Below are 17,718 nucleotides of genomic sequence, written 5' to 3' on the forward strand. Positions count from 1 at the left end.
TGTATCCTTTTTCATTTGGTGGCATATTTAAGATGGTCTGGGTTTATAAGCCAGATGTTGCCAAGCCTCCATTGACTTTACCAAATGTGTCTTGCCAAGAATATTCTCACAAACTTGTTTCTCTCTATACATTTCCTTGTGTTTGTGGAATCAGCCAAAAGACACCCAACAAGCACTGAGCAGGAAGGAGTCGGCTGTCAACATGGAGAAGTTCAAGAAGTTTGCAGCTCGGAGAAAATGGAAAGTAAGTGTTTTATTTATTTCTCAAACTCCTGGAAAAACAAGAACATTGATCCAGTATCCCTAAAGCACTACACGTTAAAAGCTCATAAAACCCCTCCTCAGACGTTGTCACTACATCTGCTGCGGCATCGCCATAGCAAACACATTTTCTGCTAGCTTCGCTTCAGCGGTCGTCTCCTTGTCTGCTTCGGTCCGTCACGGCTGACCTAGCTTTGCCTCTTAGCCTGCAAGGAATCAAGGGATTGTTTATCTGCGGTGTTTTGGCGAAGCTGTCATGCCATGTCTCCGTCTTCATGCTCCAGAGCGCCACACTGGAAGCTACTGGCTTTTTCTGTAACCCGTTATTCAACTTTGAGTTTATTTCCCTCCACAAGTAAAACTGACAACAAGAACATGACAAAGCATGGATATAAACATTGTTGTTTGAGTGAGATTTAAAAAGGTTTATTGATTTTCTAATTCAAGACATCCATTTCTCAAAAGAACATACACTGATTTCTAGTAGCTTTAAAATAATTTAAAACATTATCCCTAGCTCAGTTTAATATCTAAGTCAATAAGTCAACCAGGATTAGTGAGATGCATTTTAGAGTGCCATTAAATATAAAAAAAAATCAAAGGACATTTTTCAGACACCAATATAGAGTAACATTTACGTTTTTGACTAAATGATAATAGTTTTTGATTTGGGCATTCATAATTGTTGGATGTTGTTGGCCACTAACAGACTGACCTCTGCAAGTAGCCCTTGTTTGTTTCAGATAACTTTATCATATTCAGCATGTTTTACCCGTCCGAATGGATGTTTCAGGTGTGTTTGTACAATAGCCTGCCTCACCTGGTCCTTGAGAAAGAAAGTGCACCAACTCTGTACAACACAACATTCGATTTAACAATGTGTGGCCTGATAAAGAGTCAAGTCACCTAAGAGTGTTAATCACAAAGAGCTAAGTAATTAAGGTGATTGTATAGAGCAGAACATTGTTCCTGGTCCCTGAACGTGACTTGACATTGACATCCTCCAGTTGTGCTCATTCATGAACTCTATTCTTCTTCTTTTCTTTTCCAGCAATCCGTCCGACTTATCTCCTTATGCAACCGCCTGTCACGCTCCTTCCTGTCCAGAAGCAACATGAGTGTGGCGCGCAGTGAAGACACGTTGGTAAGACCTGGAGATCTGCTTCTGATTTGTGCGTTTACTGTACAACAAGTCGTTACAGGAGGCGGCATGCAGCAAAGATCTTGATCATTAGGTTTATCAGGTTTGCAGCAATTAACACCATAAATGCTTCAAATGTTGTAAAACTCTTAAATCAGAAACACTTTCATCTCTGCAGTCCTGTCATTTCATTTATATCATTAACAGGCCAGCTAAATGAGTTTCGTATTGCTTTTATTAAAGTGCATTTTACTATTAGGACCCGGAGCTCTCAGTTACAGCTCTGGTGTTTCTAACTCGACAATCTCTCTGAGAATCTTGAGCCCCGACATGTAATTGATCTGTTCCTCGTTTCCCAGAGGTCAGGTGCTTGTAGAATTGTTGGAATTTCTCTGTGTGCGTAACCTGATTGGGCTTATTGGAATGTGAGAGGGAAACTTGTGTGACTGTACTAGGCGGTTTGTTTTGTTTTTGTACACAATTGGTGATAGAGAGCTTTCTGTGTGTATCTTTACATTGATACCGACTCTTTGAGATTCAAACACTGAGAGAGGCTTAATCATTAACAAGCAGGCCCAGGCCTCTCTCCTCCTCAAAGCATTACGCAGCAACTTCCTCATGTCACAAGTACTCACAGGTATAAGTGAGCAGCCCCAGTAGACCTCTAACAGAACTGCAGCAGTACAAGCTTGCTAAAAGATCTTTTGTCTGTATTGGCTAAGCAGATCCCAGGTTAAGTGCTTTACTTAAAGCCTCTACTCAGAGGTGGGTTTAGAACAGCGCAGTGCAGCACTCTGCACGATTTCAACTAAGAATTTGTTTGTGTTAGCGACTCAAAAACATTTCAACAAGGCAATCCAAAGAACTTTAAAACCATCAAGAAATAGTGAAAAATAAACATATTGTGAATTGACATGTTAATTACAAAAAAATGAAAACAGGCTAAATTAGAATAAGACAATAACACCATTTATTATTCATTGTTTAGGCTATTAGTGTCAAAGTGTAGGTGAGCAAAAATTTGATATGATTTCAAAACACAATCGGTGATTAGTGACTCTTTTTTTTATTGTGGCTCAATTTATTCTGGCTGAATTATAAAATATGTTTATTTCAATCGATTTATCTTTGCAAGACAAAACAATAGCGAGAGAAACTGACAGAGAATTGAATGACCGGGTGCTATGAGAATGTTTTGTGATGTTATCCTGCTAAGGTAGCAAGCTTATACGGTTTAATGACCTTTTACAAAACATCTTATAAATAACTTTTTGAGGGACATAAGAGCATGACTCATTCCGAATGCCGGCCCTATTTTCCTTTATTTGTCCGAGACCACATCTGTATTTTCCGGATGTCCTTCCCTTCTCCTTAGAAGAAGAACATCTTGCTTCTTTGGTCATTCCCTACTTAATATAACGCATCACTTATTTATAAAACCCTCCATCTTGCATCACAAATTGCAATTATCAGAAAGTGGAAACCCCAAACAACTGCATTGATACACTATACAGGGACTGTGTGGAAATGGAGCCAGCTTTCAGGTTCCTGGGTTCTCACATTACTGAGGATCTCTTCTGGTCTACTAACACCACCACCGTAGTGAAGAAGCTACAGCAGGGACTCCACCTCCTGAGGATCATCAGAAAAGTCCAAGTGCAGGAGATGTCGTTTTAAAACTTCTCAATCAAGAGTGTGCTGGCATATTGTGTCACTACATGGTATGTCAGTTACTCAGAGATGGATAAGAAAGCTCTTAAGAGGGTGCTCAACACAGGCCAGAAGACCATCGTCTGCTCACTGCCCTCTCTGGAGGAACTGTTCACCCTAAGCTGCCTCAACAAAGTACCCCAAAAAAATGTAAGACCCATCCTGGACATCATCGGTTTGATCTTCTGCCCTGTTTTAGGGAATTTAAATCACGGACACCTTTTACCCCCGAGCCTTACGCAACTAAATACAGACACACTCCAACTGCATTACAATTTTATACATTGTTAATCCTGTTTTTATTTATTTAATGATTCAACAAAGAAATGGAAAATCTCTCTTTTGAAAATATTTTATTCAGTGTTTATCATTTCCATTTGTTTTTCTTGTTTGATACGTGTAAATGCAACATCAGGATTGCTATTTTTATTTCCTGGTGAATTGACAACAAAGCAAGTCTGTTCTATTTAATCCCCAGCAGGCAGTTTGCTGCTCGTACGTGTCTGCGTTATGTCTGCTTCCCTCTTGGTGGTTTAGTCATGGCTCCCCCAGCGGGGAGGTTATGTCGAGGAATGTAGCGGGACTGTCATGCTTGGTAGAACAGACCCCACATCAGCCTCGCCTCCTCCTCTCCTCCCTCCACCTCACCTCGCTGCCTTTCTCCTCCTCGTCTCTTTATGCAGCAGAGCGTCACAGCTGATTCCTGTGTCCACTAAACTGAAGGTTATCGGGTCACATGTCACAAACAGAATAAAGAAATACCATGATATATTTCAAACCTGAACTGCAGATGCAAAATGAAAGTTTGTTTCTGTGTGTCTTCAAGCATGAGAAGGAGATGAAAGAGAGACTTAGGGAGGGGGGAAGCATGTGATAGTAAGAATTCACAGGATTAATGTTTGCAGGATTAGGTCATCATCCTATGAACAGTAGAACGGTAACTGTCTTTCCCACCACTCTAGGACGAGGAAGACTCCTTTGTGATGAAGGCCATAATCCACGCCATAAACGACGACAACGTGCCCGGCCTGCAGCATCTGCTCAGCTCCCTGAACAGTTACGACGTCAACCAGCCCAACAAGGTGACTATAAATAAAAATACATTATGTTCTATGAACCCTGTTTTTTAATAATGCTTAATAATTTGTGACAAAATATTTCCTTTATTCCTCCAATTCCCCGAAAATCTGGATTTTTGGAACTAGTCTTTTAAGAAAAGCCATGTCTATAACAGTATGCAGCACAGTACACTTTCCCACACACTCAGTTCAGTGTAATCACTAAGGTCGCTGATTGGGCGAACATCTTTCTATTTGTCAGGAAGTCCAGTGTAACGGCCTCTTTTTAAGGAGAGAATGTGAATGTTTCTGATCATAAAAGCTAGAAAGCTCTTGAAGCTTGTGATCATGTAAGCCGGTCAAAGATAAGGAGAGACTTTATTTAAAGCTGCAGGTGCTTCCCTTCCTTTGTTCGGGCAAGTCTTCTGTCAGCAGTGACAGTGTTGTACAAATATGGATTAAAGCAGAAAACTAGATTTGGAAATGATCACACGCATCTTTTTTCCATATATATCGACATTTGCCTTATTGATTATGGAAGCATTACAGTCCTAGCTTAAAGGCCAGAACATCTACATCTTGCTATTTTCTTTCTCCTTATTGTTTTCCTAAGCTTGTGTTTCCAACTTTTTAAAAACACATCAATACTTTCTAAATATTAAGGACCCTGCAAAAAGAAAATCAGCCTATTTCCCCATATTCTATTGAGTGTAATTATGTTGTCAGATTGAAGTATGCAGCTCACATTAAATAAACACAAACATATCTTGGTTGCTGAAAAGTCAAAAGTACATGTGTGTGGGTGTGCATTGCAGCATGGGACGCCTCCCCTTCTCATTGCCGCCGGCTGTGGAAACGTGCAGATCATTGAGGTGCTGATGAGGAAAGGTGCAGAGATCCAGGCCAATGACAAGGTAAAGACTGAAATCTGTTTGGACCAATCAGTGAGGCTATGACAGCCCCATGGGGAGACGGTTAATAGACATCCATGAAAGAGCTGCAGTAATGAAGGCAGACACAATGTGACAGACTGTCATTTTGATTATGACGGAGGCTATCTACACTATTAATACTTGTTATTAGTTATTATGAAAGAACAACATTAGTAATTGAAATGTTTTTGGTCACAGTACCAGAGGGGCAGCAACTAAAGATTTTTCTCTTATAAAAACGCTAAATTCAACAACTCAAAAATGTATATGAATATGTTTCTTTTGAAAAATGATGCTGCTTTTATGTGATAGAAGTTGTGTGTATGTGCAAATGACTGACACATTATCACCACATTTCTAACAGGTTTCTTTTCAAACAGTCAATAATAAATAAGAAAAGTTGAAGAGTGCAGGGCTGGTAGTTTTCCTGGGAAAGCAGGATGCTAACACATCCTTTAAATGGCTCTTTGTCAGAAAAACATGCTTTGCAGTATTTTAGAAGGATGTGTTCATATCATCGGGCTGCAGACAGATTCCCGGGGAGCGTGATTTTCTTGTAAAGGTCAGGGATAAATCCTGAAATGTTCTCTTCCCTCTTTCTCACCTTCAGAGTGGAGCCAACGCTATCTACTACGCAGCGAGACACGGCCACGTGGAGACCCTGAAATTCCTCCATGAAAAGAAATGTCCTCTGGATGTCCAAGATAAGGTGAATCAAGTGCCATTCTTCCTCCCTCTCAAAACACACACACACACACACACACACACACACACACACACACACACACATTCTCACTACTACTCAACACACTCTTGTTATCCATCAGCAATTGCTTACACACTCCTACCCATCAAACCTCCTGAGAAGCATTACTTTAATTCTCCGAAATGCCCACACACACACACACACACACACACACACACACACACACACACACACACACACACACACACACACACACACACACACACACACACACACACACTCACCACAAGAAGCACCTGGGGAGAAAACCAGTTACTCTGGTATTTTATCAGCTTATTTGCTGTTGCTATAGAAACAGGTCTTGCTGAGAAAGATGGGTTTTGTGTGTGTGTTTGCTTTTGATGCCGGTGTAGCCACAATCACAGAGATGGCTTGGGCAGATGGAATCCTAAAAGCATCTTCCCACTAATTATTTAATTATTTGTTCCCACCGGTGGTGTCTTCTTTTCTCTGCAAACACTGACAAAGAGGGTCTTTAAAGTGTCATATTACACTTTATCCCCTTAAGCTGAGGTGTATGTGTGTGACCAAGAAATTGTCTAATGGAGCTTCTGTACTTTTATTAAATCCCCCAATTAGCTGTAGCATTTTCCCCACATTCGGTTCCCTTTTTTCTAAGTCAACAGTTTTTTTTAATGTGTTTTTTAGCTGGAGTCCTAAAATAAGATCTGTAGTTGTTTCACGTTTTGTTCTACAACATAAGATACTTCAGTAAATACCCCACAAGTGTATGTCAAAAGCTTTTGAGTCTTAAAAAAAACGCCGTTTGCTAAAAAGTAACTTAATGAGATTAATAAACGTAATCACGTCAAACATTAGCTGTATCATTACGCTTAAGTATCATAAGCATGTCTTTGCGACAGATCTTATTTTCTGCAATATTCCAAAATGCAGAAAAAGCCATTGCTTTTGTTAGCATGCATCCATCCTACAAAAAGAGTTCATCACTGCAGCACTGTTAGATGCTTTTTGAAGTTGTTCACTTTCCTATCTACCACTCGGCATCTTAGGTTTCATTTCACATAAGCAGCCTCTCTGCTAACAAGCTTCCCCTCTGACCGGCAGCCATATAATGTTAAAGCTCATGGATCGATTTCCAAAGTCTGATGTCTGCGCACTCAGGAAGGGAAAATCTAAATGCATTGTTTGAGTGGAAGATTTTGGAAAAGTGGCTGACTATCAAGAAAAATCATCATATCCTTGAAAGTCACCTCTCGGAAGTATTTTTCCACATGAAAGTATTCTCTTTTATTCTCAGTTATAGTTAACATGATCATCTTACTCTGAGCCATACATTCACAATAACTGCTGATGTGTTTCTGATGTTAATTCTCTGTTGTGTCCTCCAGTCAGGGGAGACTGCTCTTCATGTGGCGGCGCGCTATGGCAACGTGGATGTGGTGAGCTATCTGTGCACCATCCGAGCCAACCCCGACCTTTCTGACCGGGTAAGCACATCTCCACATACAGCAAAATGACACAATGACTTTTCTTCAACCAGAGCACCATTTATTCTTTTGCATTCTACGTTTCCAGGAGCAGGAGACCCCACTGCATTGCGCCTCGTGGCACGGATACTCCCCAGTTGCTCGTGCTCTCTGCCAGGCAGGCTGCCACGTGGACGCAAAGAACCGCGAGGGGGAGAGTCCGCTGCTGACAGCCTCTGCTCGAGGCTTTGCAGACATAGTGGAGTGCCTGGTGGAGCACAAGGCCGATCTAGGGGCGACAGACAAGGTGATCAGAACTCCAACTTATTGTGCTTTAATAGCAATGCGAACCTTTTTCATGTCAGGAATCCAGGTTTTTCGATGCATTAGTCCATCTCAGTGACTCCTCCCATTTGCTTCTTTCAATTATACACCGAATAAAGATGAATAGATAACCATATTAAGTTCCAGAAGAAAAAATAGTGTTCCAAAGGGAAAAACAAATAAGAAAAAGACAGGTTGGGACCAATGAAAGAAAAACTATTGCGGCTATAGGCAGTCCAAAATAAAAAAAGGTCACAAGGTGTTAAGTACAGGAAGATAAACAATTTGACTTGCTCCAACTGTGCTTTACTCCTTCTGTTTCGTTTGACCGTTTATTGTAGCAAAAAACAAGCAAAGATATAATATATCAGATTACCAACTACTTTGAGTGTAATGACGCATGCCATTGATGGTTAAGGATATTGCAGTGGAAAATGGTTGCAGGACTGGGGTATACATTTGCAGTCAAAGGAAGGTTTTGCCTCCGGACTCACCCCCTCTGTTTCTATAAAAAGACACAGTGAGCATGTAGTGCAGCCAGGTTGAACAACCAATTACTCCACCACAAACTGCACGCCCACCACCGATAATACATAACAAATACCACATCATAAATAAAAGCACATAAACCTTAAATGTAGATACCTACACCAACAGTACTTTGACCATGATACTAAGTCAATACGGCCTCAAGAACATTACCAACCTAGAGTTAAAAGGCAGAACATCTGGGTGACACACAGATCTGACACGCTGACCATGTCATTGCAACATCCCCAGTTCAACTCTAGCTAGGAATCTTTGTTCTCTGTAACCCTGTTTACTGTTGATCTCTTTCCTGTGTGAGAAGGAAGGGCCTTAAACCTTGTTTAACGAGTCTGAATGCAAACATATTTAATAGTGTGTGTGTGTGTGTGTGTGTGTGTGTGTGTGTGTGTGTGTGTGTGTGTGTGTGTGTGTGTGTGTGTGTGTGTGTGTGTGTGTGTGTGTGTGTGTGTGTGTGTGTGTGTGTGTGTGTGTGTGTGTGTGTGTGTGTGTGTGTGTGTGTGTGTGTGTGTGTGTGTGTGTGTGTGTGTGTGTGTGTGTGTGTGTGTGTGTGTGTGTCCAGGACGGCCACACAGCGCTCCACCTGGCCGTACGGAGGTGTCAGGTTGACGTGGTCCGCTGCCTCCTCAGACACCACTGCCACCTGGACCAGCAGGATCGCCATGGCAACACGCCGCTGCACATTGCATGTAAGGACGGGAACCTGCCCGTTGTCACGGCGATATGCAGCGCCAAAGCTGGCCTCGACCTCCCCAATAAGGTGAGGACAAACCAGTGCCCACCACACCAATATAATCTACGTATCATTTACAACAGGGTCATTTCACTTAAATTTGAGGAATGTTTTCAAGCAAAGTTTTGAGATTTCCACTTGTCAAAGTAACAACATTACATAACATTAATTTTAGCAGAAGAAATGTACTTGGTGGGAATAACTTAGGTTTAGAGTTTTGATGTAAAACAAGCAAATATTTTAAAGGGGCCTTTTTATTCTTTTGGGGGTTTTCCCTTTCCTTTAGTGTGTTGTATAGGTGTTGCATGTAAATGGTCTGCAAAGGCTAAAATCCCAAAGTTTCCTCCAGAGGGAGTTTCTCTAGTGTTCGAAAAGGAGTGAGAAGAAGTATCATTTATTTAATCTCACCCCCTTGTCCCTAAATTATTTATTTATAATCTATAAATAATATAATCTATAAGGATTATTTCTTTGTGATGAAATATAATCTTGACTTGGCTCATACATTTGCCATTCAATATATTACTTTTAAATTAGATTGAATTTGCCTTTTATTGTTGTGGTTGCCTTTTATTGTGGTAGTTGTTGCAATTCAGCTCAGGTTTACCATCTGTGAGCAGGATGTTAAGCTGGAAAGGGTTTTTATTCTGATATTTATCATTATTTAGGTGAACTAGTGTTTTTTAAGGAGCTCTTACAGTACATACCTAGTCTATATTTGACTGAAGATCCCATCTAGCTCCCATCTCTGCCAGACACGACTTCCCACACAAGTCTGCCTTTTTTACTTTCTATTTTGGCGCCATCCATTTTAATGTATTCTGCGATGGGATTGCTGTTCTCCAACAATGGTAGCCCACTCATCTCCTTCCGCATACTGAAACATTTCTTTCCCAGAATAGTTCAGGGAAGTGATGTGCATCGAGAGCAGACGGCACTGCTAGGAGATGTTCTGATTTATTCATCATTTTCAGGCTTTTTTTTTAAAGCTTGTCTAAAGCAGCATATCACACATTGATGACTTGGTGCCTGGATTTGTGTTCACTGTCAGCTGCAGACACTGGGAAGAAAAATGAGAAGGGTGGCATTGGAAATGTCTCCTGTTCTGTTTCCAATAAAACAGGATGAATGCCTTGTTGAATGTCAAGTTGTGACAGGAGGGTATTGATTGAAACGCTGCGTTCAAACAAGCTTATTTTCTAGTGGGAATTGATAGTTTTTTTAGGGGGCAGTGTGGGAAACTCACTCAGGTTACTTTGGGATTTTAGCCTATGCAGACCATTTACATGCACCAAAACATATAAAACAGTACGGGGAAGGAATAACCCCAAAAAGCATAATACAGGGTTCTTATGGTCATTAAAAACCTGGAAAAGTCATGGAAATTCAAAATCCTAATTCCAGGCCCTGGAAAAGTTATGGAAAACAATACTTTTCCCAAAGTTTTGGAAAAGTCATGGAAATGTAACTAAAGTTGCATCAAATATGATTTATATTTTATCTAATCGCCGAAATAGTAATACTATCATGATAATACATACTGTATAGTATAGTAATGAAACGTAAAATGGCATTTAACTGACGGGGTATTTTGCTGGTGAGAGATTGTAGTTGCTTTACGGCTCCTACACACGGCGGCATGCGTTGCCGCTTCAACGCTTCTGCCCATTCACTTTGAATGGGGTGACGTCACGATTCACCGAACTGCATTGTGGGAGCAAAGCGTAGCTTCTCTCGCGGTGCTCGCTGCAAAAGTAGAGCAATGTTCTACTTTTGCCGCCTCAACGGAGGCGTCAGCCAATCGAATCATATGCCAGTACAAGCTCTAGCCAATCAAACCGCGGGCTTTGGTGTCTGGGGCGGAAGATTCATGTGATTGGTTGTTGGTCAAGTTTCAGCCCCCCCCGCCGGCAAGCGACAACGCACGCCGCCGTGTGTAGGAGCCGTTAGCGTGTAGAAGCTAGTAAGCCTACTATTAGATTTTTTTTAGATAGGCACAACATGTTTCATATGCAGACCTTATTTTCCTGTTCCATGTTAAAATAAACAATTTTCAGTGGTACTGAGAAAGTAATTTTTGTGTTCATGGAAAATCAGGTAAAGGTCATGGAGAAGTCATGGAAAATTCATTGAAAATCATTGGTGAAAAAGTGTACGAACCCTAAGAATAGGACCCCTTTGAATCTCTCCTGTGATATTTTTCTCCCTTTTCATCCAGTATGGCAGAACTCCCCTCCACCTGGCGGCGAACAACGGGAGCCTTGAGGTTGTCCGTCATCTCTGCCTTGCTGGAGCTAACATTGACGCCGTCACCAACGTAAGTCGCCCCACATCTTAAGGCTTTTCCCTTCACTTTACAGTATGAGTATCTTAACCGTTTATTATAATGTGATCTAAGGAGAGTAGCGATGTGACGTTAGGTCCTGACAATGTTCAAAGTCAGAGTCTGGAATCAATGATTGACACTGTAAACCTCACGTGAAATCTTTAAAGTATTGCTGTGTGTGTGTGTGTGTGTGTGTGTGTGTGTGTGTGTGTGTGTGTGTGTGTGTGTGTGTGTGTGTGTGTGTGTGTGTGTGTGTGTGTGTGTGTGTGTGTGTGTGTGTGTGTGTGTGTGTGTGTGTGTGTGTGTGTGTGTGTGTGTGTGTGTGTGTGTGGTGTGAATTTCCCATTCACAAGTCAATAACTATGCATGTAGAGAGCATTTACCACCATGATCAATTTGATAATGTTTCCTCTGGGATCTTCTCTCATGGTCGACCAAAATGGAAAAAACAACATACATGACAGTCTACAAACAGAGAATGTTACTCTCTATTTGTTTAGATAATTGATTATTTGTTGGGGAGATATCATTTCCTGCTTGAGCAGCAGAGCACAACTTTGCTTCCCCCCCCTTAATAAAGTAAAAAAGCTGCTTTTTAACTTCAACTGGGTTTAATCTGCAGGAATTCATTATTAGCACCGCTGTCCTGATTCTCAGCTGCACTTTCTTCTTCTCTAAGATATCTACCTCCTTGGGATTAAAGCTTAAAAGTATTTTTGATTCTGGAATTGCTTTAAACTATTGAATCCTGAGCTTCGCCTTAAATGTCCCTAGAAGTTGACAAAACACTTCTTTCCTCATCATTGGTCCAAAGAAATTAAATGACCCAATGTGTCTGTTTTAATGCCGCACCATAACATCTTCGTTTTGTATTTCTTTGTGAAATACAATTTCGAAACCAGAAACTGCACACGATTGCCTTGTCTCTTAACAGCTTTATTATGGTTATGGTGACGGTCTTATATCACTCTGATCTGGCAAATAAATATGCGTATCTGGCTCCACTGTCAGATGTAACGCTCAGGGTTTTTTCTCTCTCTCTCTCTCTGCATTCTCTAGTTCTTAATATTGTATGACAGCTGATGTGCTATGCATGTTAAATCTGGCAAAAGCACATACTGACATCATACGGTCCAGTGGCCCTGCGGTCAGCAGCGTTTGTTGTTGCGCGGCTGAGGGAGGATAGAGTACACTCAAGGCTCCATTTGTATCAATCCCTCTGTTTTAACGTGTGTCATTGTTCAATGAAAAATTACAAGACTAGCTCTGTTTGATGGTCACGGTTTCCCAATGATATCCTCAGATGTTACTTGAAAATATTACGAATTGATATTAATTATAGGCTCAACGGAAACGTTTTCAAACAATTGTTCAGGTTTATAAGTGCTTGTTGATTTATAGTGCAATTTCCTTGAAATAACCACTCAAGAAGTCTAATTCAATATATAATATTTATTTATATTACTTTATATTTTCGGAATGTTGAATGTTATGCACGCCTTCTTTTATGTCATCATTCCTCTCTTCTTCCTCTGTTGCTCTGGCTTATTATAAATCAACTCAACACTTTTAGAGGATAGATATTATAAAGCAGGGATATTAAAGATGATATCATATTTAGATATTCATATTGTGGCCAGCATAACACCAGCCGGTCACATCATCTGCCCGTCGCCAAGCAGCACTAGTTATAGTCGTAACACCCTGCCATCTGTAAGAGTGGGTCTTTTGAATGTTCTCACGTTTGTCTCACAAAGTGATCAACTATGGGTTAAAGCTGCACTTAATTTACATTCCCATTGCTGACATGTACCTGACCCAAACAAAGTATAGGTCAGTGCTCTCATACTATTAGCCATCATTGTGTAAAACACCTCACCTCTGGCTAACTCCAGGCTTCTTTTTATTTTTGAACTGGACTCCACTCTGTTTTTCTCATGTGATAACCCTAGATATTTGACTCGCACTGTACTTTAAATTGTGATTTAAAATGGCAACTTCAAATAGTAGCTTGTGTTTATATTAATTTAGCAGTTGGTTGGTCAATTATAGTGCATACTAACATATTATGTCCATTTTATTATGTGCGTTTGATAGTGTTACCATTGATGTATAAGAAATCCTAAGACTTGGAAGAAGTCAATCTAGAAAATGTCTTCAGCAAGTATTCTTTATAAAAAAAATTCTATATAAAACAATCAGTAATGATTTTCATAAGAAGCTCAGTAGAACATTGTCAGCGGTCTGCAGCGCTCTGTGGGCGTTTCAGGCTGTCGGTGCTGTTTGTCCCTGTGGAGCCGCAGCCAGAGCTGGACAGTGACAGATGGCCGTGTGACTGAAAGAGACGTAAAACCCACAGAGAATGTGCTGTTTCTGTCAGTGTGAGGAGGGGAAAATGGAGCGAGAGTAACAGGTTAGGGCAGTTGTAGAGCTGGATGGAGAGAATGAAAGTATGCACATATTGTGATTGTGAGTATGTGTGTGTCACTACTGCAATCAATTGTCAAGGCTTAAAGATCAACTCCACATTGTTTCAACTTTAACTGAGCAAAGTCAATTCCGTTTATATGGCTAAAATTATGTATCAGTTTTTTGTATCTCTAGACTACAGAAACCGTAACTTGAATCCGAGTCATAGTAATTATGAAATCAACTTTCCATTGAAAACATCCCAGGCAACTCTTCGCAGTACGTTGTTTAGTTAGCCGTGTTGTTAAAGCTGGTTGGCTAGTTTAGCTGGCTGTCACTTTAATTGACCGGAACCTTTTTTAAACTCCTGTTGAGGCTAAATGAGCTGCTACTAGCATAACACATCAGAAACGATTACCGAAGCTGTTGAGATGCATTGTGGGGAGTCAGCCGCCAAGTGACGACACGTTGAAGAATATATGGAATTACATTTTGTATCCATCATTTTTAGTTACATCATTTGTTAGTGGCTGTATATAAGTGCTGCCTTTTGTAGGCTTCCTAAGTGAAATGTCATCAAAACACATTATCTGTTGCACAACATTTCTAGTGCCTATGTTAATCCCGTTTTCTTTTTTCTCTCAGGATGGAAAGACAGCAGAGGATTTGGCTCATGCTGACCAACATGAACTCATCGTTTCTCTATTGGGAAAGCTTAAAAAGGTAATATAAGATGTATTCTTGAAATGATATGGGGGGGAGAGAGAACTCTGTATGATTCAAAACCCAGTTTCACAAATACTCGTCACTCTTTTTGTGTACCAGTGCAGCGACATCTGCAACAGAGGGGTGCCAGACTCTAGCATCGTCCCATTTGTAGACATTTTGTAACAGCACTTTTCCCAACACAAGCGGGTTGAATAGATTATAAAATAAAACAGTATGAAACTGGTTTCTAATTTTAAATAATCAGATACCAGTGATGTTGATTGATTCTAATGTAGTCAGTCCTGAGACCCCAATAGAAATTGTGTTTTTGGAAATATTCTAGTGTTAAACTCAAGTGAGATTTCCTATGGCTATATTTATGGTTATATATTCATGTTACAGCTATACAGCAAACATTTGAGGCAAGAGATAGGCAATGCAATATGTGATTGTTGATTCATATTTGATCTGTTCTGGCTAGTTGGACACGAGGTGTGATTGACATTCTGCTAGAGACTTTCAGAAGAGCACTTGGGGAAGCGCAGAGGAATATCATTTTTTTAAAGATAAAAAGTCATATATATAAAAGTCAGCAACTGAACTCAAGCCCTATCTGTTTGCACCAGTTCAATCAATTTGTTTGCGTGCTTAAAGCCAAAAATTCCCTTCCATTTTCCCAGAAAACCTGTGAAGATTTGCTGTGTGAAAATGTGACAGCAGCAACTGTGAAAAAGTCAGCCTGTGCATATGCTCGGCTAAATTAAGACACTTTGGCGCTTTAGAGCGAATTTTCTCTTCCCAAGAACCAAGGGATGAAAAAGAAAAGACTGTTCTCTTCCTGTGACACTTACAGAAAAAACGTATACGAAGTTGTATTCTGCTATTAGTGAATCGAACTGAACACACAATGAAATTCAAACTTTATTTATTGAATGTGTTAACACGACCCAGGTGGGAGTAGGCAGTGCTTTTCATATCCCACGCTACCACTCACACTGTTCGAGGCCACTTCTGATATATGACTCATCTATTGCATGGGTGAAAATAAGTGTCTTTGATGTTAACAAATATTATCTGTTGAATTGGCAGAGTTACAGAAAATAGTTTGCGTTGTTTATATACAGTGTGTTTTATTTTTTGACACGGATCAACTTAGATTAGTGTTCTGATCCGAATGATATTTAAGAGGATCAACTCCAAAAGGGAGTGTTATTCAAAGTAGAAAAATAGATAAATCGCTGTGGATGATTTGCACTTACCTTATGTTACTGTTGCATTTCAGCTATGTGACAAGCATAACAAACAACGGACAGATCCCCCTATGTGTGCTGTTTTATTTTTCTAATGTCATGTACAGGGTTATGCTCAATTACATTTTAAAGGGGCCCTATTATTTTTTTTTGGGTTTCTCTTTCTTGTAGTGTGTTATGTGTTTTTGTGCATGTAAATGGTCTGCAAAGGCTAAAATCCCAAAGTTCCCTCCAGAGGGAGTTTCTCTTCCACACAGTTGTTGTTCCTCTATGCCCATTATTAGTTTCTCTGGTTTTACTGTTTATAGGTATGTGTTTGAGTTAAATAAATAAAAAAGTGTCTTCTATAAACTACTGACAACATTTCTCTGTGTTGGAATCAAACAGACACTGGAATGGCTGCCATACATGTAGAGATTGAGATTTAAGAACACATTGGAGTGTGGACAGTTGTATATTGGATTGACTCCAAATTACATTTTTAAAAGTCTGTAGTATCAAGTAAAAGCTTGATCATGCTACAGTGTGTCTGTTTTTCTCAAAAACACAGTACGATGTGGAACAAAAGGGGATAAATTGAAGATGTGTAGAGTTGCTTGATATGAAAACATGTGGGAGTCCATGTCATACAGTAGATCAGGGGTTCCCAAACTTTTCAGCCCGCGACCCCCAAAATAACAGTGCCAGAGACTGGCGACCCCCGTCATACTTTTTTTTTTTTAAAAGATTAATCAATTTTTTTTAAATAATTTTTTTTTATTTTTATTTTGTAATCATCGCGACCCCCACTTTGGGAACCCCTGCAGTAGATAATGTGTTTCTTAATGTGACCTCAAATGTCAGTGGGTTTTAAATGATTTCTTTTCTTCTTATTTGGGGGTCAGGACAACCACAAACTAAGCTACATCCAGCAGCTGCGGCCCACTCAGACCGTGCAGCCCAGGATCAAGCTGAAGCTGTTCGGAAACTCCGGAGCCGGGAAGAGCACTCTGTTGGAGTCTCTGAAATGTGGCATCCTGCGCAGCTTCTTCAGGAGGAAGAGGACACGCATGACCAATACAAACCGCCACCCAAACTCCCCGGTCCACTCCAAACCTGCCGGTAGGTGACCACCCGCTCCGCTGAAGCTGGGATAATCCCTCACAAGATTAAGACCCCGTTTACACGAGAACAAAACGGGTTGGATCCGCATAGTTTCTCTTGCGTATAGCCCTTTCATTTACACGAGGCCGTGACAAAACGATAGAAACGGACCCCACAAACGATAATGGGTCCCAAGATGGATAGATTTGCAAATGAAACGCTCTGGGGGGTCAAACGGCTCTGTGTAATCGCCTCTATACGATAATTTCCCGATAGATGAAGCCATAGCCCCGCTTCTCCCCACCTCTGCTGCTCACTGCTGTATCATGGTCAGTAACTACTGCTAGTGCTACTGTTACTGACCATGCTCCAGATGTTAGTACAACATCTACAGCTCGACCATGCATGCTACAGATGTTAGTGCAAAATCTACAACTCGACCATGCATGCTACAGATGTTAGTGCAAAATCTACAGCTCCTCTGCCACAACCATCAGCAACAAGTGGACATGGAGAATTACATGAACTAGTACATCTTGCTAAATCCACTGCGGGGCATAAACAGAAGGGCAACCATGCTCCGGAGTCTTCTTCGCTGCTTTTGGTGTATTTTGTGGCGGAAGTTACAGCGCCAGTTACAGGCCCGGCATATGTACTACAGCGTGTCCAGCTGTCTCTTGTGGAAGTACAGCGCCACTTACAGTCCCGGTAAGGCCGGATTAACCATATGGGCAACCTGGGCAAGTGCCCAGGGGCCCTTGAGCAACGAGGGCCCTCAGTGACGAGATAAAAAAAAAAAAGATCTTTTAATTATTTATTTTTCGGGCAAAACCTCTCATCATACATTGTTTTAAATGACAGTCACTCTTCGCCATAAATAACACAGCTTTTCCATAGGGTCAAATTAATGTAGGTCTCTGTACTGTAGGTCTCACTATGTATGCGCTCAACTTTATTACTACACGGCGGAGGTGTATAGCCAAATCACAGCCCCACCCTTGAGCAACCACACAATTTCACTACATATTTTACTTTTGTAACTCT

At 40.7% G+C, this 17,718-nt stretch overlaps 1 protein-coding gene across 2 annotated transcripts in view; it reads left to right on the top strand.

Moving 5' to 3' along the window:
- Positions 1-17,718, top strand: part of dapk1 (death-associated protein kinase 1) — a 117,349-nt gene that overhangs the window by 74,427 nt on the left and 25,204 nt on the right. For both annotated transcript variants that reach the window (XM_079687176.1, XM_079687177.1), the window contains exons 10-20: positions 155-244; positions 1,313-1,405; positions 4,075-4,194; positions 4,986-5,084; positions 5,713-5,811; positions 7,218-7,316; positions 7,405-7,602; positions 8,728-8,925; positions 11,117-11,215; positions 14,279-14,356; positions 16,476-16,692. In XM_079687176.1, the coding sequence (XP_079543302.1) occupies positions 155-244; positions 1,313-1,405; positions 4,075-4,194; positions 4,986-5,084; positions 5,713-5,811; positions 7,218-7,316; positions 7,405-7,602; positions 8,728-8,925; positions 11,117-11,215; positions 14,279-14,356; positions 16,476-16,692 (1,390 nt within the window). The remainder of the gene's footprint in view (positions 1-154; positions 245-1,312; positions 1,406-4,074; positions 4,195-4,985; positions 5,085-5,712; positions 5,812-7,217; positions 7,317-7,404; positions 7,603-8,727; positions 8,926-11,116; positions 11,216-14,278; positions 14,357-16,475; positions 16,693-17,718) is intronic.

The sequence above is a fragment of the Notothenia rossii genome (genome assembly GCF_949606895.1).
Source record: "Notothenia rossii genome assembly, chromosome: 6".
Classification (NCBI taxonomy): Eukaryota; Metazoa; Chordata; class Actinopteri; order Perciformes; family Nototheniidae; genus Notothenia; species Notothenia rossii.